This window comes from Chiloscyllium plagiosum, unplaced genomic scaffold, assembly GCF_037043375.1.
Source record: "Chiloscyllium plagiosum isolate Xiang-an unplaced genomic scaffold, Cpla_swu_hap1 HiC_scaffold_13, whole genome shotgun sequence".
Taxonomy (NCBI): domain Eukaryota; kingdom Metazoa; phylum Chordata; class Chondrichthyes; order Orectolobiformes; family Hemiscylliidae; genus Chiloscyllium; species Chiloscyllium plagiosum.
The window spans coordinates 50,418,777-50,432,278 of NW_028270151.1; the positions used below are offsets into that span (position 1 = coordinate 50,418,777).

Here is a 13,502-nt window from a genome sequence, read left to right on the forward strand (position 1 = left end):
ATGCCTGCAACATGGAAAAAAAGAAGCACACTCTATTGTAGATTAACACAGCGGTGTTAAAAGTAGAAAATAGCAAAGTAATTACAGTTAGATTACTTAAAATATTACACCAATGAAGCTGTGATTAGTCATATTTCAAAATGAACTGCTTAATGTTCTTAGGAATAACCTTAACTGTTCCAAAAATAGCACTCCATCTCATGATAGAAGCTTTCCACAAACCAAAACCATCTCTTTTGAATGCCACTAAATTAATACAGATATAAGTAATGAAAGGTAACATTATATGCAAAAACTCATACTTCACATATTCACTCAGATGATTGACAAAACAGCTCATTATTGTTTTGTTCACAAAGATAATTTTGCTGAAAGGAAAGGAACTACTTGGATGTATTTGAGGTTATGACCATATCACACACGCACTAAAATAACTTCAGAAATAATTCTAAGTCAGGTGGATTTCAAAGTATCATACTCATAAAACAAAGACGGGAATTAGTAGAAGTAAACATTTTCACCGTAGAGAATACATCATAGGATTTTAGCATGTCTGAGCATTTCATGGTTGAATAAGTACTTACTTCTACAGCTCTGGGTACTCAGAATGCTTTTATAAATTTAGAAACAGGGAATAATGTAACCACAGAACTTTGTAACACAGCAGGGCACAATTTGGCCTTTTGTATCTACATTTGTATTCTGACAGAATTATCTACATTCTTCTTTACTCATTCATTGAATGTAGGGACTGCTGACTGAGCTACCCTTTATTGCTCATTCCGAGTTGCCCTTGAGAAGGCAGTGGCAAGTTGCCTCCTTGTTCTTCTGCAGTCCATTTGCTGGAGATACCCACGTTACTCTTGGGATGGAATTCCAGGACTTTGACTGAGTGACTGTAAAGGAATGGCAATATACATCCAAGTCAGGATTGTAAGTGACTTGGAGGGGATCTTTCAAATGGCAGTCTTCTCGTTTATTTGCTGTCCTTGTTTTTTTGGATAGCAAAAGTCATACATTTGCAAAGTCCTATTCTTTTGTTTCTCCATACCTTTATGTTTTTTTTCCTCAAGTATTCATTTCTCCTTTAAAAAGTACAATGGACTCTGGATCTGCTACTGGTTTTGTTGGGACATGCTATCCCCTAACAACCTTCCACATTATCAATGACCTTGATCTTTCTCTTTCAACTATGACCAGGGGTTTTACTCATTAGTTACCAACTCACCATCCAGTGAAAGTGAATTCTTCACAGTTACCTGGTTAATAATTTAAAATTTCTACTAGATCCCCTTTACTTGTCTTCAACTCTCAGAAAAAGAACTCCAAATTCTCTCATTGCTCCGAACAAATAAAACCTCTTATCCCTCATATCATCCCTGTAAATCTCTTTCTTTCTTTCTCCATGGTGGCGTCTTTTGCAAAATAGGGCATGAAAAACCATACATTGGTTAGGTCACAGTATACAATTTTTAAAATAGATTTGACTTATCTGTCAAGCTGAATCAATCTGTGAACAATTTTGCTATTCTGATCAACATAAGCCAAGTCACTAAACATACTTTCTTGCTATCAGTATGATCACCTTTTCCCCCTTCTGCGTAATTGCCCATGTCTCCCAGATGGTGTATCTGTTGCTGAAGCCTCTCGTACTTAAAAACTTGATTATTGCAAAACTTTGTTGGCCATCCAATGCTGATATCCATGAACAAGACCCCGCAAATTATGAGAAGCTGTGAAGATGTGTTACTTCCAAGTTGTGATAAATTATTTTATCGTCACTGTATTGCTCAGGACACCAGGTGTTGTAACATTTAATATTTCTTTTAAAGTAAAATATTGTGTGCATTGATTTTCAATTGCATTTTGCTAGAGAACTATTTAATACTGTTCACTGGATTGAGCTTGTTTTGGTCCATAGGCATTAATGGAAAGATGTTCATCAAAAATATACTTTTATAGCATTATTTATTTATCCAAATACACTGCAAAACACAAATAGCAAAGTATTACCTTGAAATACTTTGACCATAATCTAACAATATTTTATTATGTTGTATAATATTATATTTCATTCCTTTGAAAATAGTTTCACTGAAATTATAGGAGAGATATATAATCACAGAAATAGAAGTGTAAACATTCATTACTCAGTTGCAATAATTGCCAGGCAATTCTTTGACATTTCTCCCAGAACTCAGCACAAATCATGTAAATACTGTTTTCTACTATAAAGGTGGTGGCAAACCCAAGGAAAGCTCAGAATATTCCTGGAAAATCCACCCTAATTACAACTTCAGAACATTCTGGACTGCTTCTGTTTGTCCAAAGCATTTATTTTTGTGGACTCTGAGGACAATATATATGGAAATTTAATTAGATGAGTCAGACACCAATGTCTACTTAAAATCAAATGCTATCAAGTACCTTGAAATAAATCAAGGAGGGTGGCATAATTTAAAAGGCATTTTTCTCAAAAATAAACAAAAAAAAACAGTAAGACTCTTAATTTATGTATTTCAATTACATTCCAATGGAGACCTTGGAGCTCTACAAATTATAGAAATGAAAGTAGAAATATTAGACATGTTAGGATACTTTATAGACTATATGATTTAAGGTCACTTTCCATCAGATCTGGAGGTCCTTTATATTTTCACTAGATTTATATTCCACATTGTATGTATGGAGAAAGTCGATGATTCAAAAGAATAAAATCTGCAATACAATTATTGAAGAGCACACAGTGCTGTTCTTCCACAACTAGAAATATGATTCAAAAGCAACAGAGACTAGGACAAATGTTCGGCACAACATCGTGGGTCAAAGGGCCTGTTCTGTGCTGTATTATTCTATGTTCTATGTGCTAGACTAGTTAAGTAAGCATTCTAACTTAAACAGGTTAGAGGGTCCATTCCATTTATATGTGCATAGCACAAAACTACATAATTTAGCAATAATTCACATTTAACAGTGTTACTCAGAAAGTCAGTAAGGGAAATGGGCCTGTGACAAAGATTCAACATGGTTTCTGTACTAAAGCTGACATTAGTATTATCACAACCCAAAGTCGGGTGAAAGGGTTTTCACCCGTGGGCAGCACGGTGGCACAGTGGTTAGCACTGCTGCCTCACAGTGCCAGAGACCCGGGTTCAATTCCCACCTCAAGTGACTCTCTGTGTAGAGTTTGCACATTTTCCCTGTGTCTGTGTGGGTTTCCTCCGGTTGCTCCGGTTTCCTCCCACAATCCAAAAATGTGCAGGCGAGGTGAATTGGCCATGCCAAATTGCCCGTAGTGTTAAGTGAAGTGGTAAATGTAGGGGAATGGGTCTGGGTGGGCTGCGCTTCGGCGGGTCGGTGTGGACTTGTTGGGCCGAAGGGCCTGTTTCCACACTGTAAGTAATCTAATCTAATCTATATCGCCTCACACAGGATACACAGCAAAAATGATTACCAACCATGGCGGCTCAGTGGTTAGCACTGCTGCCTTATGGTGCCAGCATCCAGGTTCGATTCCACCCTCAGGTGACTGATTGGAGTTTGAGTTTTTTGTTCACGTCTGCATGGGTTTCCTTAGGGTGCTCTGGCTTCCTCCCACAGTCAAAATATATGCCATGCTGAATTACCTGTAGATATGCAGGCTAGGTGGATCACCAATGGGAAATGCAGGGTGGTAGGGTAGTGGGGTGAGTCTGGTTGGGATGCTCTTCGGAGGGGCAGTATGGATCCAATGGGTCGCAGGGGCTGCTTCTACACTGTAGGATATCTGTTCGATTCTTTGAACAAAATGTATAAATCACTGGTAATTCCCTTCTCCAAATAATTTTCATATACTATCATTTTCATGGGATATTTTAATGCAAAATTGCAAAACTTAAGCATTAACTGAACCATTTTCTTAACTTGTCAATAATAAATATTTGGTGTGGTATTTGTGGGGAGAAGGATGCTGCCACCATTCTACTTTCTTTTATTGGATATAAGGGCCTGTTTGGTTAACAATTGAAGAGGAAATCTGACTACAGCCTTAAGAGGCTCACTGGCAATCAGATACAAGTTACTTTAGTAAAATAAACATTGTTATGAAGAAAACAATGAGACCTGTGAATTTCGATATTTATTCCTAAAGATCTGACAATGTTCTTCCTTAATACCACCCAAACATGGCATCATCAGACTCGATGGAACTTAATGCAAGCTCCAAGAATAACTCTTTCAGAATCATTGCTTTAAGTAACAACAGGGGACTATTTTTGACTTACCAATACTAGGATATCCTGGTGTAGATGGGTCTCCTCCAGGATTCAAAGAAATCCAAAATGTCTTCTCCCCAAGTTTCTCCCTTGGGGGCGAATCACAAGGGTCAATATAGACCAAAGCTCCTCCAAAACCAGCCTCCAATAATAAAGATAACTGAACAACAAAGCACAATTTGTTTAAAGAGTTACAGATGCAAAATATTTCAGTTAGTTTAGTTGAGTTAAACGTTAATTCAAAATGTTGGCTGGCCTGTACTACTGGAAACCCAATTTGCAATCCAGATAATTATATGTTCTGCAAGGTTTGTAGTTCAGGTTGAGGTTTAGGGTGTAGGTTTGCTCGCTGAGCTGTAGGTTTGATATCCAGATGTTTCATTACCTGGCTAGGTAACATCATCATTGGTGACCTCCAAGTGAAGCGAAGCTGTTGTCTCCTGCTTTCTATTGATATGTTTGTCCTGGATAGGGTTCCTGGGGTTTGTGGTGATGTCATGTCCTGTTCGTTTTCTGAGGGGTTGATAGATGGTACCTAGATCTATGTGTTTGTTTATGGCGTTGTGGTTGGAGTGCTAGAATTCTCTGGCATGTCTTTGCTTAGCCTGTCCCAGTCAAAATGGCGTTTTTTTTTCCTCCATGTGTAGGGCTACAAGGGAGAGAGGGTAGTGTCTTTTTTTGGCTAGCTGGTGTTCGTGTATCCTGGTGGCTTCCTGTTTGTCCTACATAGTGTTTCTGGCAGTCCTTGCATGGAATTTTGTAGATGACGTAGGTTTTGTCCATGGGTTGTACTGGGTCTTTTAAGTTTGTTAGTTTTTGTTTGAGAGTGTTGGTGGGTTTGTGTGCCACTAGGATTCCGAGGGGTCTTAGTAGTCTGGCTGTCATTTCTGAAACTTCTTTGAGCGAGCAAACCTACACCCTAAATTATATGTTCTACTAATGTAGGTCATTTCACTCACTCCAAGGGAATTTCTAATGTCCGGCTATTTGAAAATAATTAAAATTCTGAAAACACACAACCATTGACCAAAGAACAATCCCACTGTCTATTTATTTCCTGATTTCAGTCCAGAAGGATTTATATTTAATAGGTTGAGAGATGTGCTTAAAAAACTTAGTGATGAATTAGTCATGAAATATATCTGAAATTATTTGCTAAGTCTAGTCCATTTCCATTAAAATATGCTTCACTTGCCAATTGAAAAAAAGTTACATACGCAAGAATGCAGTGTATGTTGAACCTATGATTTGGCTCTCAGCTATGACAGCTGCACATGCTGTCCTTATTATACTGACATATGGAGCACTTAAAACATTTGTTACCTTTTATATATCTGTTTTATTCATGGCAACGATGCTAACATCCCAGCAAATTACACTTGTTACAATGCCAGGTCTGAACATTGTATCACTTCACAAAAATATTTGCAAATGAGATTGTTGGATTAGAATGGTTAACACGATTCACAAGTTTTATTACAAATAAACTTTCAAGCTAACAGGGCTAAGATCTTATTCTGATCTAAATTGACACACTATGAAAAAATATAATTATAGTCCAGAAAATGTATTTAAATTGTCTTTCCTGATACAAATTAAAAACACATCTCCATGTGCAGTTGTTTTCTCTGTTTTATACAGTCATGGCACTGGTTAAAATTATAAGTCAATAGTGATCTGTAAAATGGCTACATTCAGAATATATATTTTCTTGAACTTCCCATAATAAATTCTATGCATAGTGAAATGAAAGCAAAAAACAGATTGAGTTAACTAAAAGATTTATTTTACATAAAATCCACTTATATGCTAGGATTAAAGGAAGCAAATGTTGGTATTACTGAAATCCATTCATTACATGGGATTTTTACCATTTTAATCCTAGGATCAAATAAATCTTCCAGAAACAAGATTTGGTGGAGAGGGAAGACAACTAGCACATTAATTCTCAAGCTAAAATGTCAAAAGGGGGACGGTATGCTTGGATACAATGCGAACAGAAAGACATCTCAATCAGTTAAGCCAATTTTGAAATAAATACCAACTTCATAGTCAATATACAGAGGAAGCTGAAAGCAAAATACAAAGATTTACAATAAAACTGAATACTCATGAGGGAACAGGACAGGTGGTTTGAGCTTTAATTAGAAAAGCTAAATTCTATGGATGTTGTGTGAAATAAAAGCAGAAAATGTTAGAAGTATTCAATAGGTCTGAAAAAAACAAACAACTTAATGTTTAAGATAATAATGTTTTATCACAGTTAATTAAAGATGAGGGGCCTAATTTTCATTCCCACATTAAGAACCAAAGGCCAGGACTGTTCTTGATGTCCAAACCTGCCTTCAGAAGGGTTGAGGAGCAGATATGATCATCAGTTTTCATGGAAGAGGATTTGGCTGAAGGGTGGGTTGAGCGGCTAACTTGAATCCACAGGAATGGGAGAGGAAATGTGACTGAGCAAATCCATGTTATTGTATCACCAGGCCCCTCCACAATTAAGATGACTGGCATGTGCATTTCAGCAGCAAACAGACAAGGGTGAGCTGGCTGCCTGCAACTCATGCAAAGCTACAAAGGGAGCACTATATAGAAATGGCAAACAGTGGAGGGCATACGGTTTGGCAAGACATTCAATGGTTACAGTTGTTGCCTCACCTGTAATTTAGTGTCATGGTCTCCTCTGACATTGCTGAGGAAATAGGGCAGTTCTCCTCTATACTGTCCCATCTACCATTACCTCTTGAATGCATTTACATCTTTCCTATAAAGGTAGCACCAACAACTGTACACAATACTTCAGCTGAGGTCTAACAAGTATCTTGTACAAGTTCACCATCAACTCCCTGCTCTTGTATTCTATGTCCCTAATAATAAAACCAAACACATTGTATATTTATGTATTGCTCTCTCCACCTGTCCTACCACTTTCAATGATCTGTACACTACGTACCCAGATCCCTCTGCTCCTGCACCTCACTATACCCCCTATTTTACATTGTCTTTCAATGTTCCTCCATGTGCAAAGGAGCTGGTTGTTGAAGCAACTTGAAAATACTCAGGTAAGTTCTGTGTAAGTCTTAAAATGTGCTTTTAATTCTATATTCAATTTACTCAAAACGCAGAAGTGCAAAGTGCAGTGTATGAAAAATCTGTTGTGGTGGTTCTATATCAGGCAATTACTTTGTGGCAGACAGTGACTGAGTTACTTAAGCACAAACATTAGAAGTGATCTTGCAGATGGTTTTCTATAATCTGACTTATTTACAGTACACAATTACGGAATCTGATTGACTTCATAGACAGACTGGAGGTCATCAATCTCTGGAACATAATTAGATGAAGGGACTCTACAACAGCACAGCATCATACAGCACGGATCTACATTTAACAGAACAACATTTACATAGATAGGAGTTATTCTTCTACTTCAAAGAAAATAAATTACTTAATCATGAACAATTATTTGCAACCTGAAAGTTACAATTCCCAACTTCAATATCTCTCTCAACACACAACCATTAAGTTCTGACTGACCTGTAGCTGTGTTAACAATAACTGTGGTGTTCCAGGCAGCAGAATGATACAGAGGAGCAGAAAAATCAACGTTTCGGGCAAAAGCCCTTCCTGATCATTCCTGATTAAGGGCTTTTGCCTGAAACGTTGATTTTCCTGCCTCACGTATGCTGCCTGACCTGCTGCGCTTTTCCAGCACCACTCTAATTTTCACTGTGATCTCCAGCATCTGCAGTACTCATTTTCGCCTAGCAGAAAGATACATTATAGTTGGGATTTTCTCCTGAAAAATAATGGGGAAGCTGGTGGGAAAGAAAACTGACTGGGCAGGTTGGCACCAGGGATGTAATTGTTACTTCCTGGCATGTCACAAATCAATATGGGTTTACCTTTGCAATTAAGGCCCTTAAGTGGACAATTAACAGCCACATTTAACAGCCCCATGACATCACTAGCCAGATAGATTGTGTTCCTGGCAGGTGTGAAAGTGTTTCTGGGACGATGTGTGGGAAGGGTCTACGAATTGAATCACCCAACCCTTGCCTCTAAGCTTCTTTACCCTTCCTCTCCCCATGACTCTCCATCCTAGGATTCTCTCTCACCATATCACCACTTCCCTCGCCTACTGCTCTAAACCTTGCATGTTGCTGTGTACCCAACTGTCTCAGTCTTCAAAGTGGCATAGCTGCTCACAGTCAAACATTTGATAAAGTCACTTATGGTAGGCTGGTCCAGAAGATTAAGTTATATGGGATCCACAGTGAATTAGTAGGTTGAATACAGAATTGGCTTTGTCATTGAAGGCAGAGGGTAGTTTTTTGACTGAGCTCTGTGACCAGTGGTGTTCCACAAGGATCAGGGCTGGGATCTCTGTTGTTTGTAAATTATATCAATAACTTGGATGAAAATGCAGGTGGTCTGATGAGTAAGTTTGCAGACAATATGAAAATTGGTGGAGTTGTGGATAATGACAAAGGTGCTTCCAGGAAATCTTTTGGTGCCAATATGTAGATAGGTAGTGCTGGCCCTAGTCCTAGGGATTGAAGTCTGTCAAGTGGTTAAAGTTTCAGTAAGCGAGCATTTTTGGGATATCAACCAAGTTTCAAAGTCATCATGGAAGTGGATAAGGATCGTACAGAAATTAAGTGCCTAAATTAGGGGAAGGCCGATTTTCAATATCATTAGACAGGATCTGGCAAAAATGAGAGCAGATATTTGCAGGTAAGTCTACGTTTGAAAAGTGGGAGTCTTTTAAAAATAGGATTGTGAGAATTCAGGGCCAGCATGTTCTTCTAAGGTGAAGGAAGAGGGCAGCAAGTCCAGGGAACGTTAGATATCAAGGGATATTGAGAGTTTGATAAAGAAAAAGAAGGAAGCATATGTCCACTCTTCCAGACCAAAGGAGCAACCTGTGTATGGAGCCAATGGACGTGGATGAGGTCTTAAATTAGTACTTCTTATCCATATTCACAGAGGATAAATACATTGCAGCCAGGGATTTCAGTTGGGATGGTGAAGTACGAGAACCCTTTAAGATTAATAAGAAGGAGATAGTGGATGTTTTAGCTGGATGTACAGTTGTACTTTTATTACATAGTATAATGACCTTGCTCTGATAAAAGAATGTCTTTTGAAGTGTTACCATGAGCATCCACCACGGGGAATCTTTGTTCACTTCTGTGTTTATAAAGTTAGTATCTTTCTCCAAGAAATCTTTCATTGCATCACTCACAGTTAAATAAGAGGCAGGATTTTCTCAGGGCAACAGTCTGGAAAGCCAGGAGATAACTCTGTCTTGGCAGCTTGAGGGAGCCCCTGCTATTTTAAGCATGCCTTGCAGCTGTTGAGCTGCTGTTGGGTTCTCGTCCCATTATATCTACTTGTAGTATTGTTACTGGTCAGCTGATGAGAAATTATTTTAGTAGGATTGGGATGTTAAACCACCTAATGTCCAATGGTTGGGATTTTCCCTTTTTTTTGGTTACAGTGTGTAGGGGAGGATGTAATATGAGTCACCTCTCCTTCCCCACTGCCAGCAATGAGAGAGTACAGTGGAAGTGGGTTTTACAGTGCATCGCTTCCTGGGACAGTGACATCCCACCCTGCGTACAGCTCCAAGCCATGCAGAGGTCTATAGCCACTGAACACAGAACAGTATAGCACAGGAATCTTTGGGCCCATCATGTCTGCACTGACCATGATGCCATTTTAAACTAATGTCAGCTGCCTGCACATTGTCTGTTTCCCTCTATTTGCTGCCTGTTCATGTATCTGTATAAATGCCTCTTAAACATTGCTGTCATACATACTTCTACCACCTCCCCTGCCAGTGCATTCCAAGCATCTATGGCCCTCTCTTTAAAAACACATCGGTTTGACTCATACATTTTTGAATCTTACCCCCTACCCCCCCAACCTTAAACCTGTGACACTTAATATTTGACATTTCCAACTTGGGAAAAAGACTCCAACTATCCACTTTAATCCATGCCTCTCATAATAACATAATACTTATATCTACCTATCTACATATTGGCACCAAAAGATTTCCTGGAAGCAATTGAAAAATTCAGCCCAATTTAATCCTTTCATACCAATGTGATCCGAGCTGTTAATGTTATCAATGTTAGCAAAGCTGAATTCCTCTACAACTCTAACCATGTTTCGCTCACACCTTTCTGTGATTTGCTCTTCTTTCTCCTTCTGATTGTTAGGAGGCCCGTAGTATAAAGCCAGCAACATTATCACTCCTTTTTTTAATTTATAAGCTCTACCAGATGGCATTGTTTGAAGACCCTTATGATTGCAGCAATGGTTTCCTTTATCAGTACTGCAAAACCTCCACCTCTCTTACTTAGCACCACCCACCTGTCATATCGTACCTGAAACTTCAATACCCTGGAATGTTGAGCTGCCAGTCCTGTCCTTCCTTCAAACATGTCTCAGCAATTGCAACAATATCAGATTCCAACACGCTGATCAATATTCTGAGCTCATCCACCTTACTGGTCAGGCTCCTTGCATTAAAATGGATACAATTTAGCTTTTTACACTTTCAATGTTCCTTATCCTGCCCAAATCTTCTCTGCCTACTGAAGTGTCCTAATAGTCCATCTACATCTAATTGGACCTTGCTGCTGACTTTACATGTTCTCTGTGCCCCATGCCCTTGTCAAATCAATTTAAATCCTCCCCAACAGCAAGGGCAAACCATCCAACAAAGATATTTAACCCATTTCGGTCCTGGTTAAAAATAAGCTCTCTAATTAGAAGAGGCACATCTCTCCATGATATCTTGGTGCTTTACGTAATAATCCTGGAGCTAATAATAAAAATGGAATTTGTTGATTTTTTTTATTCATTCATGGGTTGACGGAATCTCTGGCTAGGCCAGCATTCCTGACCTATCCCTAATTACCCAGATGATAGTTAAGAGTCAACCATGTTGCCGTGGATCTGGAGTCACATGTAGGCCAGACCAGATAAGGATGGCTGTTTCCTTCCCTAAAGGACATCAGATAGGTTTTTTTTGACAATCGACAATAGATCCATAGACCCTTAATTCCACATTTTCATTGAATTCAAATTCCACCATCTGCCGTGTCAGGATTTGAAAATTACTTGCGTCTCTGGATTAATAGTCCAGCATAACACCACTAGCCTATTGCCTCCCTTCAGCAACAGTAAATCAGTGGCCTTGATGAAGGGTTTATGCCCAAAACGTCGATTATCCTGCTCCTTGGATGCTGCCTGAGCAACTGTGCTTTTCCAGCACCACACTCTCGACTCTGATCTCCAGCATCTGCAGTCCTCAGTTTCTCCTCGCCTTGATGATATCACCTCATATGGCATAAAAACCCATATTGTTACCTACAGTGCACAGTGTGTTGTTCTAGAAGTACATTAAGATATTTGCATATATCAAATACTTCCTGGAAGTTTACCATAGTTGTAGAACAAAGTAATGAACATTTGAATTAAAATGTCTCTTTTCCTGCAGTGCCCTGATTGGTCCAACTATCGGTACTTTCAACACTTCATCAGTAACACGCATTTCCAGTTGATTTGAAGTCAGTGTGCAGACATAATACTTCAATTTTACTTATTTGGTTCTTTCCATTTCTTGTACTAGCCATAATTTATGGCACATGATTATCAGATTTAGTACTAATTTTTGTGAACTTATGAGTGTTTTCAATGCCTAGACAAGCATTTGGAGTTACTGTACCTCATTTAAATCTAACTTAATCATACCGAGGTGAAAAAGGTAGGTGACCTAGCTGCCTCAACTGCTCAACTGTTGTTTTATGAGCTGGCACTGAACTCACAAAATGCTCGTTACTGGTTGAAGATTGGGGTCAAAGCAAGACTGAAACATTGCAGCCAGCTCATTCATTATATCTGGACACAATAATGTCCTACTGTAAATTAACATCCAATTTATGAGCACTCTGTAATTTCAGAATTAGTAATTCAAGGTCATTCTGCTGTCTTTTTCGATTCTTACCACAAACTTCATTCGAAAACCACCAAATCAATTCCTTTCTCTAACAACTACCTGAACTGTGCAAAATAACTTTCACTCATATGAGGTGATCACCCATCCACATGTCAACCCCATAACGAAAATCATCCATTTGCATCCTGTAACATCCTCTGACATTGCCCCACCTCAGCTTATGTGCAACTAAACGCTCATCCATGCATTTGATACTTCTATTGTAACACATTCTTTTTCAGCTTCGCACTCTCATAAATTTGAGATCATTCAAATTCTGCTTCTTGTGCGCTAATGTCCATCAAATTTCCTTCACCTATCATCCCTGATCTTACTGACCTCCAGTGGTTCCTGAATAAGCAATGGTGCAGCTTTTTTCATGTTTCACAATCACTCCATAAACCTTACTCTTCCACATCTCTATATTCTCCACTAATATCTATTCTCCCATTCTGAGCTCTTGCATATTCTCTATCTTAATTGCCCCTCCATTGACACCTATTTTAAATGCTGAAGCCTTAAAATCTAGAATTTTTTTTTCAAACTTCTCCATCCAATCCATCTATCTTTCCTACTTTAAAATGTTCCTTAAAACCTTTTTTTCTCATACTTTGGTCATCCACGCTATTATTTCCTTATATGGCTCAGTCAAAAGTTGTTTGATGATGGTCTGCAAACTCTGGTACGATTCCAGCGAGTGGGAATACTGAAGAAGTCAGAATCTAAATCTGGTTTGATTGACCATAAGTTTTAATGTTGTTATTTGCTTTCTGTAGTGGTCAATCATTGAACATATTCATAAGAGACTGCCAATGGACTTTAAACATCAAAGTCTATTGCACACAAAAGCAAAGAAAACCACAGAACTATTTCAAATGGTCTCATTACAAATATCAGAAATAAAGATTTAACCCTTTTACCCTCAAAAACAACCTTACAAAACTGCAATTACAACTTTTCCAATTTATCATGGCACAGTAGTGCACATTCAAACCATTCAAGCACAAGGAACAAATATGCTTTGAGCACTCCAAATATCACCTGAGAACAATATAAGAAGTAGACCATCCATTTGTCAAGCCTGTTGCCCCATTCAATTCAATTAGATCATAGCCAATCATCTATTTCAGGGCATCTTTCATGCACTATTTTCATAGCACTTGATGTCATTAATCTTTACAAATTTGATTTCTGTCCTGAATGTGCTCAAAGATTAAGCTGCCACAGCTCTCTGG

At 38.5% G+C, this 13,502-nt stretch overlaps 1 protein-coding gene across 10 annotated transcripts in view; it reads right to left on the minus strand.

Annotated features, from left to right (window-relative positions):
- naaladl2 (N-acetylated alpha-linked acidic dipeptidase like 2) overlaps positions 1-13,502 on the minus strand; it is a 1,006,049-nt gene that overhangs the window by 450,937 nt on the left and 541,610 nt on the right. For all 10 annotated transcript variants that reach the window (XM_087993578.1, XM_043702223.2, XM_087993582.1 and 7 more), the window contains one exon: positions 4,263-4,413. In XM_087993578.1, the coding sequence (XP_087849704.1) occupies positions 4,263-4,413 (151 nt within the window). The remainder of the gene's footprint in view (positions 1-4,262; positions 4,414-13,502) is intronic.